The sequence below is a fragment of the Neofelis nebulosa genome, chromosome 1 (genome assembly GCF_028018385.1).
Source record: "Neofelis nebulosa isolate mNeoNeb1 chromosome 1, mNeoNeb1.pri, whole genome shotgun sequence".
Classification (NCBI taxonomy): Eukaryota; Metazoa; Chordata; class Mammalia; order Carnivora; family Felidae; genus Neofelis; species Neofelis nebulosa.
The window spans coordinates 115,783,778-115,803,212 of NC_080782.1; the positions used below are offsets into that span (position 1 = coordinate 115,783,778).

General features: G+C 41.5%; 1 protein-coding gene and 1 pseudogene across 3 annotated transcripts in view; one reads left to right on the forward strand and one right to left on the reverse strand.

Moving 5' to 3' along the window:
- ANKRD55 (ankyrin repeat domain 55) overlaps positions 1 to 2,404 on the forward strand; it is a 528,797-nt gene extending 526,393 nt beyond the window's left edge. For 2 of the 3 annotated variants that reach the window (XM_058732216.1, XM_058732224.1), the window contains one exon: positions 1,388 to 2,403. In XM_058732216.1, coding sequence (XP_058588199.1) covers positions 1,388 to 1,509 — 122 coding nt within the window. In that variant the 3' untranslated portion in view covers positions 1,510 to 2,403. Of the gene's footprint in view, positions 1 to 1,387 lie in introns of all 3 variants that reach the window. The other variant, XM_058732233.1, reaches the window with a different exon arrangement.
- Positions 2,405 to 11,158: 8,754 nt separating this feature from the next.
- LOC131518074 (succinate dehydrogenase [ubiquinone] cytochrome b small subunit, mitochondrial-like) overlaps positions 11,159 to 19,435 on the reverse strand; it is a 63,651-nt pseudogene continuing 55,374 nt past the window's right edge.

Below are 19,435 nucleotides of genomic sequence, written 5' to 3' on the forward strand. Positions count from 1 at the left end.
GGGTACTTGTTATAGAGTAGATTTCTGATCCCCACACCCAGAAATTCTGAATTTGTATATTTTCATATCTATACTATGAGGCAGGTTCTATTATTATTCCCATTGTACAGATGAGAAAACTTGAGTTCAGAAAGGTTGCATGATTTTCCCAACATTATTTAGGTAGTAAGTAGCAGAGCCAGGAACAAAACTATAGGACTATGAGTCAGCTGCCTCATGAAAACAAGCAATACTTACTGGATTCTAATTTCCTTCCTTCCTTTTCTTTCTATCCCAGCCCACTCATTTATAACATGTATGCAGACACGCAATGTATTATCTTCCCCATCTCTCACCATAACCTCTTAATTGCAGAGGTTGAAAGATTTAGGAACTGCCCTGTTCAAACAAGTTTCTTAACCTTCAGTTTCCTTCCTTGGCCTGTAAGAGTAGTGCCAGCCTGATAAGGTTGTTGGGAGGGTTACACAAGATAACATATGGAAAATACTGGCAACTATTTGCAAAGAATTAATATCCAATATGTCTTTTCCTGTCCCAGGCTGTAGTTTGGATGGTACCAACCGAGAGCTCTAGGATTCCTTAGGTAAAATCAGTAATCCACGGAGTCTTAGTATTACCCTGTCTTTATGCAGATAAGGAAAGGGAGAGGTGGAGATACATGTCCAAATTCACACAGAGTTAGTAGCAGAAACCAAAATGCATTCCTCAGCTTTTTTGATTTATGTAAAGTGAGAGTTTTGGATGGTGCGAATTCAATCACTGGATGAAATTCAAGCCTGACCTTGTCTTTAAACAGAAATGTACTCACAAAGACATCTAATTAAGTAGCTGGTCAGCCTCAAATCCTGGTGAGGCTTGGAGAAGCCAGAGAGGGGATTTTCTTTGGCAGAGCCCAGGAGCTTTGGTCTGCACAATTAAATTTAAGGAGGGAAGAGAAGATAAAGACTTTGATCAAGTTTAGCTCTGCGAAAAAGAAATGGAAAGCTACACAGTGCTTTTCCTAAAAGAAACCGAGAACCTTTTGAGGCTTGCATAGAAGTGCAGTACAAATGTCTTGGGGCTCATTTAGAGCATTGTGCTGACTTGGCCATCAACAGCTGCTCCACCCCAGGAAAAGAGAGCTCTGCCAGGAACGTACAGCCCAATCATGTTTTGATCAAACTTGGCTCTGTCCTGTATTTGTACATATTTGACATCCCTGATGACATGTGGTGAGCCTGAATAGATACAGATATACAGCTTTCTCCTGCAGCCAGGCTCTCACCAGATAAGCTTCTTAGAAATGCCTCCACTCCTTAAGACATAACATTGTTTCCCCCCACCATTTCTCCTGAGACTCTCACAGAAGCAAACCTTGAAAGTCTCTCCTTCTATTCTTTCTCCTCAGTTCTATCTGGAGAATCTCTGAGGACAAACCGAGTGCTACCTGCTATTCCAAGCCAACGGGGACACAGCACAGCAGGCAAAGAAAGTGAAAACTTTGTCAATCCCACCAATGATGAGAATTAGCTGTGGCTCACTGACTGTAAAAATAGGGATTATATATATTTTCAACTGTCAAGGGATAAGATTACTCTAGTTTGTGAGAACAAAGACTGATTCAGTAAATTGCATTCTAGAAGCCATTCACAGTTTTACAACTCCTTCCTAATGACATTTCCCAAACAAGCACTTGGAATCTTTGATTATATATATATTTTAAGTCTGTGAGTTGCTCTGACCTCTACATGCCAAAACTAAAAGTCAGAATATGTTATCAGCAGGGAAACAGCTATGTTTGGCTTGCACTGTGGTATCAGCAGAGATTTTTTTTTTCCTGAACGATTTTATGTTCTAAAAATGTATGCTTTGCTGAATAAAAAAAAAAAACAACAAAAAGCATATTCCATAGTTTTCTTCACATTCATTGTAATTCTACCCTTGGTTGATGAAACTTAATTAAAATGAAAGTAGCAAATTCCTTTAATCACAGTTTAGTCACAGTTTTTGGCTTTTAAATGTACAAGCTTCTGTAAAATATTTTCTAACATCTGATCCTGGTAACAGCCCAAATCATTTGCCAATGTTTATGTATCTTCTTTGTTATTTGATTATTTCCACCTATTGTCACTTTCAGATGTGATTAATAGTGAGAAGATCATGTGAGTTGGAAGGGTCTACATCCTGGCCTAACAGAATGAAATCGGCACTTCTCATACATTCCTCAAATACTCTATGTATTTAATCATTCTTTTTTATGTTTCAAAATAATGGTCTCTGCCCACTCAAAATGTTTCCAAAGTTATGACTTAGTAAAGTTTGAAAGGGTACTACTAACTGTAGATCTTACTTAAGATGTTTATGTGTTGTTGAGACTGATTTAAATGTCAAGGCCCAGCCATATAAGATTATAGCCATTCCATGTTATTTCTAAGCCCACATGTTATCTGTAAATATCTCAAGTACAATGCTTACCATTTGATATTAGCATTATTTGTTTAGAGAGGTCAGACTATGCCATTAACTAAATAGAAGCTCCTCTGAAGCCAAAACATAGTTCTTTGGCTTTGTGCTTATAGAAGTGTGTACAGTGCCTGGCACATAGTAGGCACTCAGTTTTGTTTTGTTTTTTTTCCATAAAAGAAGGAAGGGAAGGAAGTCAGGATGTAGAGGGGGAGGTGGCAAGATCGAGAGATGTAGAAATGATAAAAAAAGAGGTCATTATTTCCACAATCTCGTTTTGACAATGATAGTAGTCTGAATTAGGGATTATATAAGAAAAAGCCTGTGACCAATCACCCAAGCTAGACAGTAGTTGATAGGGAGGGCAAATCCTGGTGCAAATGGAAGAGCTCCCAGGACATCGATACTGAAGGGTTTTCTATTCTGTTTTGTTTTGTTTGTGGGCTGCATCTTTGAAGAATCATTCTCTGTTAACTCTCAGTTAGGTAGTTCTTTTGTGTCACCTGGTTACTTCAGAATCTGTGTTCATCCACAGTAGACATAGTAGACACCTGGCCCTGTCCTGCTTAGCTTAGTCTGAGCATAGGCTCACCTCTTCTTCAATAATAAAACCAAAATCTCATTGGCTGACAATTTTGTTTTCTTATTCACAACACATGCTCCATACCAGCTGGCAGAGTTGGCTCATGTAGATTCCACTTCAACATGCACCTCCTTGGTGACAAAAACAGCAGAAATGCGATGTGAGTCTTATCACCACCTATCCTATTTCATTTACCAGATCAAGCATATGGACATGTCTAACTCCAAATGGGGTAAGGAAATAAAGTCCTCCCATGGGTCAGAAAAGGGGAGAATTGGAATATTTATGAACTATCCAAAAGATTACCACACTAACCAAAGTTCGGTCCCTAAGTGATCATTTAAGTTCTCTTTACCACATGGATAGCTAAGAGGCCAAAACAATTTAAAAAACAAAAACAAAAACAAAACAATACCTGTGTACAGCTATGGAATAAGCCACCACCTCCCAACACATATATACACACATAGCATTCTCTAAAGCTAGGCCTTTCTATCAAAGTTGATTTAAGGATCTTTTGCTAGCTATGAAGAAGTAATATGCTGCCTTTTTAATACCACCTAAAAAATACCACCTTTTTAAATAGAGCAGATATCCTTGGGGTTCCTGGGTGTTTCAGTCAGTTAAGCATTGGACTTAGGCTCAGGTCATGATCTTGCAGTTCATGAATTAGAGGTCCACATCAGGCTTTCTGCTGTCAGCGCAGAACCTACTTCAGATCCTCTCTCTCTCTCTGTCTCTCTCTCTCTCTCTCTCTCTCTCTCTCTCTCTCAAAAATAAATAAAAAATATAAATAAATCAGTAGAGGAGCTATCGTTTTGCCACCAAGTAAAGTTGCTTGTTTGAGGTAGATTTATCCTCAGCCAATATTTTACTGACCAAATCAGATATTAGGTAGGTATTCACCAGCTTGTGCCCAACTTTAAAAATGACAAGAAAATTTTTTTTTCTGAAATGACTATTTTCTTATTTTGCACTTATATTTCCCTTCATTGCTAAGGACTCATTTATTTACACACATAAACATCATAACTTTGCATACATTATTTCATTGGAATCATTATATCAAATCAACCTATATTGTCCAAGTACAGACAAGGAATCCAAGGCAAAGAAAGAACTAATTTTCCCAAAGTCACACAACTAATGGCAGAACAGGCCTTAGCAGTGAAGTCTTTCTAGTCCCATAGTCCACATACATAATTCCCAAATCATCATTTTCCTGTTCCAGAAATTTCATTGGTGTGATACATCTTTGGCAAAGCTTCCCTTTCTGAATTTACTTATTTAGCTTATACTCTGTACAGGCATAGTGTAGCTAAGGTTAATATTTGTGGAAAGAGCAGACCAATTCAGTAATTTGTGCTAAACAATTACAGTTGTTGGAAGCCAGGGTTTCCCCCAATTTTTCCTCTTCTCCTTCAGTAATCACTTGGTTTAACACAGGTGTCCTTTCTCCCAGTAAACACTAAATTCTAATGCTCTTATCTTCATAGAATTCAGCCAATATAAATAGCTTTCTGTGACTCCAGATTATTATCCTTTCTAAGTCTGTTAAATCACAGCTTGATACACAATTTTAGAAAATCTCACCAAGTGACTGATTAGAAATATTGTGCCTCCTTCCGACAAAGGCAAACATAACCATTGATTTTGCTTTGGCCCTTACTCTGAATTTTTCCAATGCATGTCTCTAAGCATCCTGGCATTTTAAAAGTGGTTTTTGAAAAGGACCATTTGGAATCCACCCTAGGGATTAAATGGGGTAATTAGGAAGGAGCATATTTGACCCTAGCATGATATATAACACTCAAGTTAAAAACTAAATAAGGGGTGCCTGGGTGGCTCAGTCCGTTGAGCGTCTGACTTTAGCTCAGGTCATGATTTCACAGTTTGTGAGTTCAAGCCCCACATCAGGCTCGCTGCTGTCAGCACAGAGCCTACCTTGGATCTTCTGTCCCCAACCTCTCTCTGTCCCTCCCCTGCTCATGCTCTGTCTCTCAAACACACACACAAAATAACAAAACAAAAAAAACCAAATTAATTAAAAAAAAAAAACAAACATGGTAGCAGCTCTCACATGTAGTAGCTAGCCTTTCTTATTGCCTTCAGGGAAAATGATGTATTTTTTAAAATGCTTACTATTTGAAAATGATCTTTGGAATCAGGAAATTCCATCAGATTCAATTCCCTAGACATTGGCATAGAAACATTAATACTGGTAGATGAAGACTATCAATAAATGGTATGTTTCTATCAAACTACTATGTTTTCAAAGAAAATGCCTTCTGATTCTGACCTCTATTTAGTCCAATCTTGGTCTTTTAAGCAGCTAAGTTCCAAGAAATCCCCAAAGGCCAAATATGAAAAGTCAATGAACGAATTGTATCAAAATCTCAATAGGCATCTGGTGGCTCAGTTGGCTAAGCATCTGACTCTTGATTTCAGCTCAAGTCATGATCTCACAGTGTGTGAGTTTGAGCCCCATATTGGGCTCTGTTATGACAGTGTGGAGCTTGCTTGGGATTCTCTCTCTCCCTCTCTCTCTCAAAGTAAATAAATAAACTTTAAAAAAAGCTCAAAAGTTTTCAGTCAGTGTGCACAACTGTCATCAGAAGGACAAAGGTAGTTTTCACACTAATGTGTGAAAAATAGGAAATAGCTTGTTAATTATTAAGTCCCTAGTAAAAATTGTATTTACAGTGAATGTACATTACCTTGCAATTGTTAGTGGTCCACAACTAGGAAAAAGGAGAGCAAAAGAAAGACTGCCAGTTCCCTTAGGGGGACAAGGTAGAATCTAACATGTTGACTTCAATGATGGGAAGCTGGAGTTTGAAGATTTGGAGATGCGGGGCCAGCTATAAGGTGAGAAGGTGGAGTGGATGGTATAGGAGACTGTAGTTGGCTGTGCATTGGCAATGAAAGCAAGTGCTGAGCCCAGATACAGATGACCATGAACAATATCTTTGGTGCACTGAAAGCGAATAACAGTGAGTGACATAAAGGAATGAAGGAAGAAAATTATCTCCATCATTTCCATTAATGTGATATATAAAAGTACTCCAAGAAAGCTTTTAAAAAGAAACCAATTATATTCACTATTACTGATAATAAAAAGACAGTTTATGAGGAAGCAAAGCCACATCTTAGAGCCCAAAGAATTGTTCCCTGCAATAGACAAATCAAGGACTGGTCTCACTCTCAGAAGATGACACCCACTTGCCTTACTAACACTTAAGGCATTGTTCCATGATGTCCCAGGACATAATGGTATCTCCTCTGCTTCATCAGGGCTCAAACACTAGAATTGATTGAATCATATCTATCTATGAGATACAGAGCTACAAGCATTATGCTCCAACAGGCTAAAAAGGAAGCTTAAGGCCCTAAAAAAGGACTTCAGGGAGATCACCACTGAGCCAAACACTAACCATATTTGAAAGTATAAGTTATTCATTCAAGCTGCAGAGTTAGATGAGAAGTTTCTGGAAGTATGTTAGAGAATAACAATAAACAGAAGGCTAGGCCAGTCAGCATCGTGGTTTACAGGTAGGAGGAGGCTATCAGACTTTTCTCAAATCTCTATGACAAAGCCAAGAAAGCCTTTGAATTCAAGAAAAGGTAAAAACCAAGGCAATGTTCAGGCACCTGGGTGTCTCAGTTAGTTAAGCATCTGACTTCGGCTCAGGTCATGGTATCACAGTTTCTGAGTTTGAGGCCCGTGTCGGACTCTGTGCTGACAGCCTGGAGCCTACTTTGGATTCTGTGTGTGTGCGTCTGTCTCTCAAAATAAACATTAAAAAAATAAAAAAAATTTAAAAAACACAAGGCAATGTTCTCATGTGTCAACGTAGCTCACTCTAAGATATCTACCCCAGTGTTCTCTGAACAAGTGACTTTGGGGAAGGAAAAAATATAAATGCAAATTAAAAAAAGGAAAAGATTTAAAGAATTTCCCCTCCTTTGACTCTCTAGTTCCTGAGAGCTAGCCCATTCAATTTCCATAGCAGTGAGATTGGGGAGCATCACCTCCCCGTTGCCACATTCTACCAGGGCAGGATGAAGAGTCAAAGTTCCATAAAGCCTTTTGTACTATTCTAACAAAGGCTTATACAATGAGTAAGATTTTGCTTCCTTGAATGTGCTAGAGCCAGTGCTTGTCAGCCACCATTGGTGGCTTGAAATTGGCCCTGGTGGAAACATTTACACCATGGAAACTGGAAAACACTACAAATCAGGGTTTTCTTTTATTTGAGATCTGGTTTACCACCACACCCCTGGGTATAACATTTGTGGGGGGGGGGGGGTAATCTTTCAGATTTAAGAGCTCTTTGAATTAATTTTATCTTCTGCAAAAGCTTTATTGTTTCCATTTGGTCTATGGCTTGGGAGAGGGCTCCAGGGTGGTTGAAGGGCTGCCTGGTGGCCTCAGGAAGAGGTTCAGGCAGAAGCTGACACCAGGGAAGAGCCAGGGGGCCCCTCGGAGACAGGCGGTGCCTGAGGGGGGAGTCAGGTGAGAGGTGTCCCCTGCCCCGCCGGTGGGCCGGCCCACGGGGTCAGGCAGGTGGTGTCCATCTTCGCGATGGGTGGCACCTGCGCAGCTGGCCGAGGTCCCGCAGGTGGCCCGCAGACGCGGGTGGGTGGGCGCGGGCAGAGGCCACGTCCGCGGACACACAGGACGGGATTCGGGATCCTCCCGGCCGGGGCCGCTGCCTTGGCGTCCGGAGGTCGATCCCGCTCACGTGCGTGGCTCCTGCACGTCCTGGAAGAAGCGCTGAGGCCCCGCCTGGCTGGCCTGTTCCAGCGACGCGGGGACCCTGGAGCTTCTCAGCTCGCAACGTGGCCTGCGTCCACAGAGCCACGTCCTCCCCGTGGAAACAGTGGCCCAGACAGAGGTGAGTACGGGAGACGCGCAGAGGCAGGTGGGCCAGGCGGTGGACGCGGCTGCCACCCGGGTGGCATAATTCTGACGCATGTGCGAGCTCGTGCTGGTGCGCAGGAAAGGGGCCAAGTGCGGAAATCGGTGTTGGCTCTTCGGGGAGGCACAGGATGGCTGAGAAGGTGGTTCCGAAGGTTGCGACTGCAAAAGAGGTTGTGGGGTGCTGGGAGGCTGGGGGCCTCCTGGGGTCTGTCTGTTCCTTCCAAGCAGGGTTGAAGCAGGAGACAGATACCCGAAACTGTGCAGCAGATTGCAATATTGTTAAGACATATCCTTTTGCAAGCACTGATGCTGGTGCACAGGAATCATGCCTAGGTTTTACTGTATTAAATTGTGATGTTTCATGGGATAGAATATAATCCAAGGGTTAAGGAAACCCATATAATACGTGTATGCATGACTCAGCACTATACTCAGAATGAGATTTCCTCTTAGAGCACATCATGAGCCACATCACATCTTAATGAGTATTCATGGATGAACACTGTTTCTTCGTGTTACCTTGTGAGCCTATTAACAGCTCACAGCTTAGTTTAATCAGTTTTACTGTTCAAGGTAGGTATCCTGGTGGTAATGTAGGCAGTACACTCTAATTTCACGCCTGATCTTGCAGTTACCCCAACACCCTCTAATACTCAAGAAATGTATGTTTTCCCCCTTAACTACCCTCCTAGTCAAAAAATAAATACTAATCATGGTAGGTAGGAAATGGATGTGACAGTGCCTTTCCTCAGGTCAACTCTCCTGGAATCAAGGAGGTATTCTCCTTATATTTATAAGCCAGGCAAATCATACATCTTTTGTACAAATGGATGTGTATGGGTCTGAATTCCTTGGCTGGTTGTATAACCAATCACTGTTTGTTGGTAAAGAAAAAGGTTAGTTTAAATCATGTGACCCAAGAGCTCTGACATCAGTCGGGCAGGAAGACTTCTTAAGTATTTGTTCTAATGTCCAGATCTGGAAATTATTTCCATTTCTAGCACCTATTCTCTGTTCTTAGTGCATTCTGGCTCTGAAGCATTTGATTGTAATGCTTTCATGCTGTCGTTCATTGTGTCAGCAATCATGTTTTGACTGCCCTGTGGTAGATGCTGTAGGAAAAATAATGTTTAAAATATTAAGGGTACAACAAATTTATATGAGGTTGTGAGGATTTTCCTGTATTTATTAGAAGAAAAAAAGTCATTTAAACTGTATGCTGTCTGTTTTGGTCATTTGAAACCAATAGATTATCCCTTAATATGTGAAACTTAAAAATAAAGTAGCCAGTTAACCAGCAAAAGGAGTTTATTTGGGGAATAGAAGAATTGCAATTCCTGACATGCAAACCACAGCAACCATAGGCAAGTCCAGAGAACTAAGGAGAGGAGTGGCCTTTTGTAGGGGAAAGAAGGGTGTTGGCAAGGGCTGCTGGGAACTGAAGTCTTTTGGAAGAAAACAAGAGTTTGGGGTTGTGACAACTTCTCATTGGCTGAGTTGCTGCAGTTGTCATTGGCTGGATTGTTCCTGGGCAAGGAGAAAACTTGCTACCCCCTGCGGGTAGTAAAGTAAACCTCTTCCTACTGGGACATTTGAGCTGTGCTTCTTGGTGGGCTCTGCAAACAAGGGCAAGTGGTAGAGTGTGACAGCTCCCCCTTCAGGGTTTCCTGACTACACTTGAAATCAGGTTTCCTTTAAGGATTTTCACAAGTAAAAACAAATGTTAACTCTTAAATTATTTCTCTACTTTTATTCTTTTTTATTGTATAGTATTTTATTGTTTTAAAAAACTTGATTTTCATAAAATATGTTTTCACACTAGAGATTCCCACAGTGGGAAAAATAATGCTTTATTACTTACAGTGTTATATTTGTGGACAGAGATTTTAGGACAGGTAAAATAAATACATAAGGATACATTTAGGATAAGTACAATAAATATATTAGGAGGATTAAGTCCCCAGTAGAATCTCTAATTTTTTTGAGACATCTCTAAGGGGGCCTCTTCCCTACATGGGATTTCTCTACACTTCAGAAGCTCTTCAGGCTCTTCTTCCCAGGAGTTAGAAATGAGTAGTGTGTGGGCCCCTGGGTGGCTCAGTCAGTTAAGCATCTGACTTCAGCTCAGGTAATGATCTCACAGTTCATGAGTTTGTTTTCCCACTCTCTCTCTCTTTGCCTTTCCTCACTTGTACCCTCTGCCTCTGAAAAATAAAAAAAGAAAGAAATTAGTAATGTGAAATAACAGTATGTCCTATTTTTTAATTTTTATTTTAAAAAACTTTTTTAGGTTTCTTTATTTTTGAGAAACAGAGACAGAGCTCAAGCAAGGAGAGGGAAGGTCAGAGAGAGGGAGACACAGAATCTGAAGCAGGCTCCAGGCTCTGAGCTGTTATCACAGAACCCAATGTAGGGCTGGAACCCAGGAATTGTGAGAAAGTGACCTGAGCCTAAGTCAGATGCTTAACTGACTGAGCCACCCAGGTGCCCCAGTATATCCTGATTTTTTAAAGTTTCCATAGAACATGTAACCATCAGTTACTGGTATTGAATGAACAGAGAGGCAAGTTTTCAAAAATTGAACACTGACTAATTTGGGGGAAGTCTTTACTTAAGAAGTAACAGTCTTTGGGGTGCCTGGGTGGCTCAGTTGGTAAACATCTGACTCTTGATTTTGGTTCAGGTCATAATCTCACAGTTTGTGAGATCAAGCCCTGTGTTGGGCTCTGCAATGACAGCATGGAGCCTGCTTAGGATTGTCTCTCTCCTCCCTGTCCCTCCCAACCCCTCAAAATAAATTAAAAAAAACATTTAAAGAAAGTAACAATCTTTCCCTTTCTCCATCATTCCCAGGACAAATACAGAAGTTTGATCAGATATTGATAGAACAAAGCGGAATTCCCTTTAGGATAAACTAAAAGGGAAAAGCTCATATAGAATGCTTAGTTATACAATGAGTCTTGTGAGAAGCTGGGAGACAACCCCATAAACTCACCGGAATAAGGAACTCAGTCTCCAGATTTCTTGGATACAATTCCTCTCAAACTTTTTCCTCAAAGACTAAATTCTAAAAATAACCAGGTGTTGAGAAGAGATTTGTCTCACCAGTGGGCTTAACTGTTATTTCCTCCTTATTGTGAGTTAAATGGCTTAACAGAGCAGAGGAAAAGAGGTGTACAGTCCATTCTCAAGGTATTAGGTCAAAGAGGTCAGAGCTTCCACATCATGGCAACAGATTTGCAGATGCCCATAGGATAAAAGCTGAAATAGCAAAGCCCAGCAAAGGTTAAAGCCAAGAATGCCAAAACATCTGCCTTGGCACCCCTCTCCCAAGCATCCCCTCGAACATAGTCAGTAACCACTTGTCCAAGGCCCCAGTGACTATGAAAAGTGAGGGCTGCAGCCAGGGAGTAGTCCGTCACAGAGCCATGGTCCAAATCAGCAGCTGGAACCAAGCCCAGGAGCAAAACACTGCCAACCCTCTCACCAGTCAAGCTGAGAGATGAAGCCTAGGAACCACAATGGTGGTTGGGTGACAGGTGAATGTGCTGTGTTTTCCACCATCCTGAGGCAGGTCGGACCTGGAGAAATGCTAACACGTGAGCACGAGCACGTCTGACCACTGGCATCTGTAGAAACAGAGCTCTGCCTCTTTGGGCACTACACAAGACAGCCTCCGGAGACTCGTCCCTCTCTCTACTGAAGCTACTTTTATTCTTCCTTGCTAAATTACAGAGTCCCCAGAGTCACAGTCTCAGAACTTAAAAAAAAAAAAAATCAAAAACAGAACTCTAGACATGAACAAACTTGAATTCAAATTGAAATGATAATCCAGAGTGTTGACATTGGACCTCTTAAAGATCCTGAAGATGAAAGCCAGGGTCTTTTTGTAGCTGGTACAGGGTCAGAGTATGAGGAAATCTGGACTAGTTCTTATAAAGTGGTAACCTCACTGGTTCAGCAGAAGAAAAAACCAATTTACGTATTTGACAAAGTTGCCCCATTCTCAAAAGCGTTAGCATTGCTGAGTATTTCTTTCTCAAAATGATACTTCTTGCTAATTTGACCATATTTCCTCATCAGTAGATCTATTCAGGAAAAGAGAGCCAACTTCTGTGACTCTGTAGGAAGTGTGAAGATGATGGGGGGTGGGGGGGGGGGGGACACTGAAACTAATGCTTTCACCAGTCCCAGCCCCTGCCATTCTCAGCCCAACCCAGGGGCCAAGATGAGAGTTTCTCAGGGTGGAGGGACAGGAGGATCAGAGGTACTTAATGCAGCAAAAAGTAGAGAGGTGTTTCTGGTATTCCTGAGGCACAGCTCTTTTAATGGATTATCTATTACCTTCTCTCTCTTCACACAAACCTTTTCAACACAGCTGCACACAAGAAGCAAAACAAACCGATTTCCCAGATTCCATTTTTCTTAACCTCTTAGCCCATCTGTGGGTATGCTTATGAACTCTGGAAGAGTGAGAAGGAGGGGAAGAGGCCTGCAGGATCTGTCAACTTTCAAAGCAGTCCCCTGATGATAGAGAATTGGCTTTGAGTAGCATAGACCTAAGTATGTGCACGTGCAGACATTAAAGCATAAAGTTAAAAATCATCTGTCTCTTCTGTGTTTTCAATGTAATTCTGGTTCTTACGAGAAAAGAAGCTTAGAACAAAATGTCAGGAAGCTTCTATGTGTGTTTTATCTTCAACATTTGAAAGGTATCTGTGCAAACCATTTTAAAATAAGGCTTAACAGGACATAATGCTTTGCTCTGACTTTTTTAATTACCTTAAAATTTCACTGTCAAGAACATAGGGGTAATTGCCTTTCACTTAAACTGAATCTGGAAAGGGTGTCTTATTAACAGTTTAAAAAAAAATTAATGTTTATTTATTTTTGAGAGAGAGAGAGAGAGAGAGAGAATGAATGAATCTGAAGCAGGCTCCAAGCTATCAGCACAGAACCCCACTGCGGGGCTAAAACTCATGAACAGTAAGATCAGACCTGAGCTGAAGTCAGACGCTTAATGGACTGAGCCACCCAGGCGCTCCATCTTATTAACAGTTTCTAAGAGAAAATAATGTGATGAAGAATGACCACTTAGATCCTAAGACCAACATTTTTATGAAATGTGCTAGCCCTTCTAACACTGTAAATATATTTTTTGATTCTAAGAAGAATACTTCTTCATAATGACTTTAATCTTATAATTAAAAATTCCTTAAAAAGTTGTGGTAGAGAATATCAGAAGAAACTAAGTAGTTTTTAATAAATATTACCTTGTTTTCATGTACCACTTTCTGCTGTTAACTCTCCCTTCTCCAGTTGAAGATTATTTTAGCAAAAAAGTTGTGAATACCCATTATGTATATTGTTCCAGGGTGAGGAAGCTACAGTTGGAATAAAACAAAATGCCTCCTTTTGTAAAGCTCATTGTCGATGAGGATGCCAACCAAAATTCTCCAGGTTGGGTTACATGGGTAAAGCAGTGACATAGATGGGTTCTATTTTCTGACTTTGTTCCATCAGTATCCAAGAAACTCCATAAAATCTGATTGCCAATTACTGGTATTGCTGCTGCTAATAGCTCTGTTTCTCCTGGGTTTTATTTCCTGTGAGAATTGATAAAATATACAGGGAGAAAAGTAGAAAACCAGAAGGGAGCACTCCACTTAATTTAGAAACAATCTTTAAATGGGCAATAAAGAGAAGGTTTCATTAAGAGGAAGTTTTCAGGAGGTATTCGATGGTGGGGAAGGAACTGGAGGCCACAGGACAGAGCATAAGCAAAGGAGACTTTTACAGCCAGAGGATGCGTGATGGAGGAAATAAAAATCCGGAACGGAAACAGCCATCCAAAGCTGCAGCAAAGAAGAAAGCTGGAAAGAAAAGGAGAAGCAGGTGGAGGTCATTGAAGGACCTCAAACATTAGAAAATAACATTTTTAGTTGAAGCCATAAATAAGAGAAAGGAGAAACAATAGCCTCTGATGTTCTTTTGTCAGACCTGATGAGGTGCTTTCCATTCAAAAATAGCTACTATTCCTCAGTTGTTTACTAAGAGCAGCCATTGTTCTAAATTTAGAACTCTGAAGAGTCCTCTTGTGTAACCTCACAACAGTCCTGGGAGGTAAGTACCATCACTGTGCCTTACAGCTCCACGTGGCAGGGCCAGGCTCCCTGCCTAGCCATTTGGGGCATAGTCCCTGCACACACTGATCCCCCACAGAGATATCAGGCACAGAGATATCAGGCTGCTGCTGAGACCACTGATGGCCACCAACACCATCATGTCCTTTATTCCTGGGCACATGTCAAAAATACATTTCCCAGGCTCTTGCAGCAGGTGAGGCATGGGCTGATTCTGAATGTGAGTGGCTGTGATGTGTCTGACCTCCCTAAGAGGTCTAGAGCCATTCATGCTCTCTCTCTTCCTTCACCATGAATAAGATGCAGAGGCCCCAGTGGAGAACTCTGAGGTCCTAGAAGATGGCGGGACCACTCCCTGGAGGTTCACATGGTAGGCTCATGAGTGGTACAAGAACTCAGAAGGAATGAGATTAATGGACTGTGATCATTGCCTACTCTTCTGTTTTCCTGCCTGAAGATCTTTGAAACTTCCTTCTACCTTTGCCTCTGCCATCGGGATAGGGGGAAAGCTCAGGGGCGCAGAATCAAGGATTTTTGGAAAGACTGACATCTTGTAAGCCTATATGCATAAATCTCTGGACAGGTAGGACTGAAAGGTTCTCTGAAGGTGAATAGAAATGATTTCATCTAAAACAAGGGCAAATTTGGACTCTGTTTTTGGACTTGGAGCCTTGGCTCTTAGTCAAATATTGCAGTTATTTAGGTTGACAGATCCCCCATCTATTAAAAAAAAAAGGCAAGCTTCCTGCAGAAGCAATAAACCAACTGGTATTCAGAGTGCCTTTCTGACATCACAGGTTACTTGGCTCTGTTTTAAAAGTCGAGTGCATATCTGTTAGAGAAAAGTGTGGTTTATTTCAATATCTTCTATGAGCAGCTGTCAATATTGCAAAATCATAGAACTTTGGGACTGAAAGAGCTTTTAAAGAAACTGAATTTTCCTCATTTGTGAAATGAGCATGTTGGACTAGAACATCTTTAAGTATCCTTCCAACTGTAAAAGTCCATGATTCTGTATACACGTTATATGTGTATGTACATACCCATATACACAAAAAAGAAGTCAGGACGCCTGGGTGGCTCAGTTGGTTGAGCGTCTGACTTTGGCTCAGGTCATGATCTCACCGTTCATGAGTTCAGACCCCACATGGGGTTCTGTGCTGACAGCTTGGAGCCTGGAGCCTGCTTCGGATTATGTTTCCCTCTCTCTCTTCACCTCCCTGCTCACGCTCTCTCTCTCTCTTGAAAATAAATAAACTTAAAAAAAATTTTTTTAAATTAAAAAAAAGAAGCCATAGAATTTTTTTAGCAAACATTCCAAAATGTATATGTGACTCATTTCTTTTCAGAAGTCAGTCTCAATAAACTGTGCACATGAAAGCAGTTTTAGTGTTGCCCACCACTCCATAGTAAGCAGAGACCATTTTTCCAGGTCCTAGATAAAATCTCAGGCAGGTCCCATAGAACCTGGGGCCTTTTCAGGCCCAAGAACAGTCTTTCATTTTAAAAGTGCAGAACAGTTTGGGCGCCTGGGTGGCGCAGTCGGTTAAGCGTCCGACTTCAGCCAGGTCACGATCTCGCGGTCCGTGAGTTCGAGCCCCGCGTCAGGCTCTGGGCTGATGGCTCGGAGCCTGGAGCCTGTTTCCGATTCTGTGTCTCCCTCTCTCTCTGCCCCTCCCCCGTTCATGCTCTGTCTCTCTCTGTCCCAAAAATAAATTAGAAAAAAAAAAAAAAAAAAAAAGTGCAGAACAGTTTAACATCTCAACTCCAATCTAATTCTCCTCTAAACTTGTAGTTTACATTGGCTTCAGGCTTGGAGCCTGCCATGATGTGTTGTTAGCTTCCTCTTTCCTTCTTTATCTACCTCTTCTCCAATTTCCTGGCACATGTGTTAGACCCCTCAGGGCCACCCTGTGGAGAGAGGGGATGAGGGAGCAAAGATGCATCCTCAAGGCTGTGCTCTGGCCTCTGCCCCCCTCCTCCCTCCCTGGGGTGCTAGCTGTGACATAGCTGCCTCTCTCCAGTGGGACTGCTTCTAGCTTATCTAACTTGGTCTCTCTTGGTGAGAACAGCTCTCCTCTGGCCAGCAGCTTATGTCTTCCTACCAGCCCCCTGATACTAACTGCCCACCTTTCTTTTGGGGTCCCCTCTCTAGGAAGTTCTCTTGGGCAAGATCCATTTGTCTTAGTCTATTCAGACTGAGAAAGTGTAAGAAATAGAAGCCACCCAGTCTATGATACTTGGTATAGCAGCCCAAGTGGACTAAGGCAGCACCTTTCCTGCCCAGTCACAAAATGGCAATGAAAATGCTACAATTTCTTCTCTGTGAAGATGAAATGGAATAATTTAATCCAGGAATGTCTGGCTTTTCCTGTTAGGTCTTTGCAAACTGATAACAAATGTGGGCAAAGTCTCTGGAGATGGCAATGGCAAATGTCAGATACATAAGTTGCAATATTATTTATAGCCTCTGCCAGATATGCTCAAAATGTCAGACATATAAATATTTGTTTGCTCTAGGAAATCATCAAAAATTCCACTAACTCAGAAATCGTGACTTCGTTGTGCCCTACAGTGACCTCCTTTTCCTCATATTAGCAATTAATTTCTAATATTAGCCATTAATATCAACATATATTAACAATTTCATTTCTATAAGCAAACCAAAAGATGGCTTTAGTTTGTCAATTATTTAATTATGGGAATTAATTAGAGATGATAAACATGTGGTCCAGTTCAACAAGTTGGAAAACAATCCCTGAACAAGTAAGTATGTTTTTAAGTGGTGATGATTTGACCTTAAACATTTTTAGGCTTCTAATGAATGGTTAGATGCATATGGTCAAAATATATCATGGATAACTAAGAAATCTACCCCCTGAAGTCAGTGTTGCTTAAGGCCAATGATTAGTTCTTTGGGCTTTTATACAGCAGCCCCTACAAGAATGATCTCAGTTTTAATCACCACTGAAATAAAAGAAAAATGAAAGTGACTTTATTTAAATACCGTTTCATTGGAATAAATAAGGAAGTGGTCTGGCTTTTTTCCCCTGCTCTTGGAAAATAGCATGACACACAGTGAGCACTCAATGAATATTATTCTTGATGACGAAAGGAATGTGAGGACAATAATGTTAGTGTGCTCAGAACAGGCCATGTCACTGAACCACTCTTGCCCACAAGCGTTGGTTGGAATTACTGTCATTTGTTTAACAAGTATTTATGCCAGCACTGTGTAGGACACTGGAAATGGTGTAGTTGACCAGAGATGGTCTTGCCCTCAAGGTGCTTATAACTACCAGGGAAACAGGCAAGGAGAAGGCACTGACTATAGTGTATTAAGACTTTTGAGGGAGGTATTCTATTGGCTCTAGAGGCACCTAAAAATCAGAAAAGGCTTTAATGCAGGATTCATATCTCTAACCTGGGATCTAATTATGAGCTAGAGTTGGCCAGGAACAGGAGAAGGAAAGAGAGTTCATGGAACTGCACAGACAGGACACTGCAATAGTTTAGTATGATGGGGTCGTAGTAAGGATGATCAGAGACAAGAGAAGCAAGCAGGGAACTCAAGATCAAAGTCCTTGAAGGCCATGTGGAAAAATTTGGACCTTGTCTTAAGGGCAGTGAGGCACAAGCAAAGGAGTGTTAAGTGGGGAAAAGTGGTTGTTTGCTCTGATGTGAATGCTTAGAAAGAGCACTGGCTGCAATGAGAAGAATGCAAAGAAAGGGACAAAGATGGAGGCAGGGAGTAGTTAGGAAACTGTTGGATTAACCAGGTGAGAGGTAAAATAACTTGAACTAAATGTCGGGACAATGGAAATAGAAAGAAATCGATTTGAAATAAAAGTAATAAGTAGAAGTAAAAGTTATAGGCCTTACTGACTGGATGTGGGGAATGTGGCAGAGAGGGGCTGGGGATGCCATCAGGGTTCTGACTAGGGCAACTACAGGGATGGCAATGCCATTCATTGAGAAAGAAAATACAGTAGGAGAGTGGGCTTGGGATGGAGATGTGATCTTGATTTAGGATGTCCCCATTCTAGCCTGGGTGGCTCAGTTTGTTAAGCACCTGACTTCCATTCAGGTCATGATCTCACAGTTTGTGAGTTTGAGCCCCACATCGGGCTCTGTGCTGACAGCTCAGAGCCTGGAGCCTGCTTCAGATGCTGTTTCTCTCTCTCTCTCTCTCTCTCTCTCTCTCTCTCTCTCTCTCTGCCCCTCCCCCACACACATTCTGTCTCTCTCAAAAATAAATATTTAAAAAAATTTTAGGATGTCCCCATTCTAAAATGCTGGTGGATGTCCATGTGGAAATGACAAGTATACTGTTGAGTTTTCTATGGATTCTGCAGTGAACAAATAAACCAAAATGGAACCCACAAAAGATTATCAGACATTGTGGTGAAAAAGATAGATATCATTAAAGCCCAAGGAAGTCATTTTCATGAGCACAGGGGTTACCAAGCATGAGATGCTGCTTAGAGCTTAAATCAAGTAATGCCGGAAAAGCCACCTTAAATTTCAGCAACAAGATCATTTGTGATCTTGACAGAAGCATCGTTAGGGGAATATTGGGAGAAAAGTCAAATTTTAGGAGAATTTCAGAGTGGAGGGTGGTAGGGAAGTGGTGATGGAGAGTGTAAATACCTATTTCAATATGCTTGACTGAAGCCAAAGGAACCAGATAAGGACGTGAGCAGATGGTCTAAAATTAGGTTTCATTATTATTCCAATAATAGGAAGCTCACAGATCAGGAGACCCCTGCCACTGAAAACATAATTTATTACAATTCAGTAGAAGAGGGGTACACCAGGCCACACAGGGCCACATGGGGGAAGTACCAGGGTCAGTCAGGAAACAGAGGGAGATGGGAGAAACATGGGCAGAAGGCTTTATTTTGGTTTTTATAGGAAGGCAAGGCAGCGTGAACAGGTTTAGGACCGGCTAGCAGGAATAACCAGTAGGCTCTGGAAGCAGTGGGCCTGTCTCTAGCTGTCTGCTACCCAGCCCTGTGGTAGTTAGAGTAGGAGGATAGTGGGCCAAGTGTAACAGCCCTGTGAGAACCACAGAAAAGAGGTGGTTAGGGTACAGATTCCGAATTTATTAGTTTGCACGGGACAGATTCACTGCCAGGTGAGTTGTTTTATGTTTCTAGGAATTAGCTAACCTGGAGAGAGAAGGAATGTAGAATGAAGCTAAGTCTATCAGACTGCAAGGGAAAGCCTTAGAATTGACTGTGGCAGTGAGCAATTTCTTCAACTATGGTGGAGAGAGCAGAAGAAAGGTATGTGGTAAGAATTTGAGAGAGTTTCTCTCCACTGGCTTTTATTTTCTCTTAA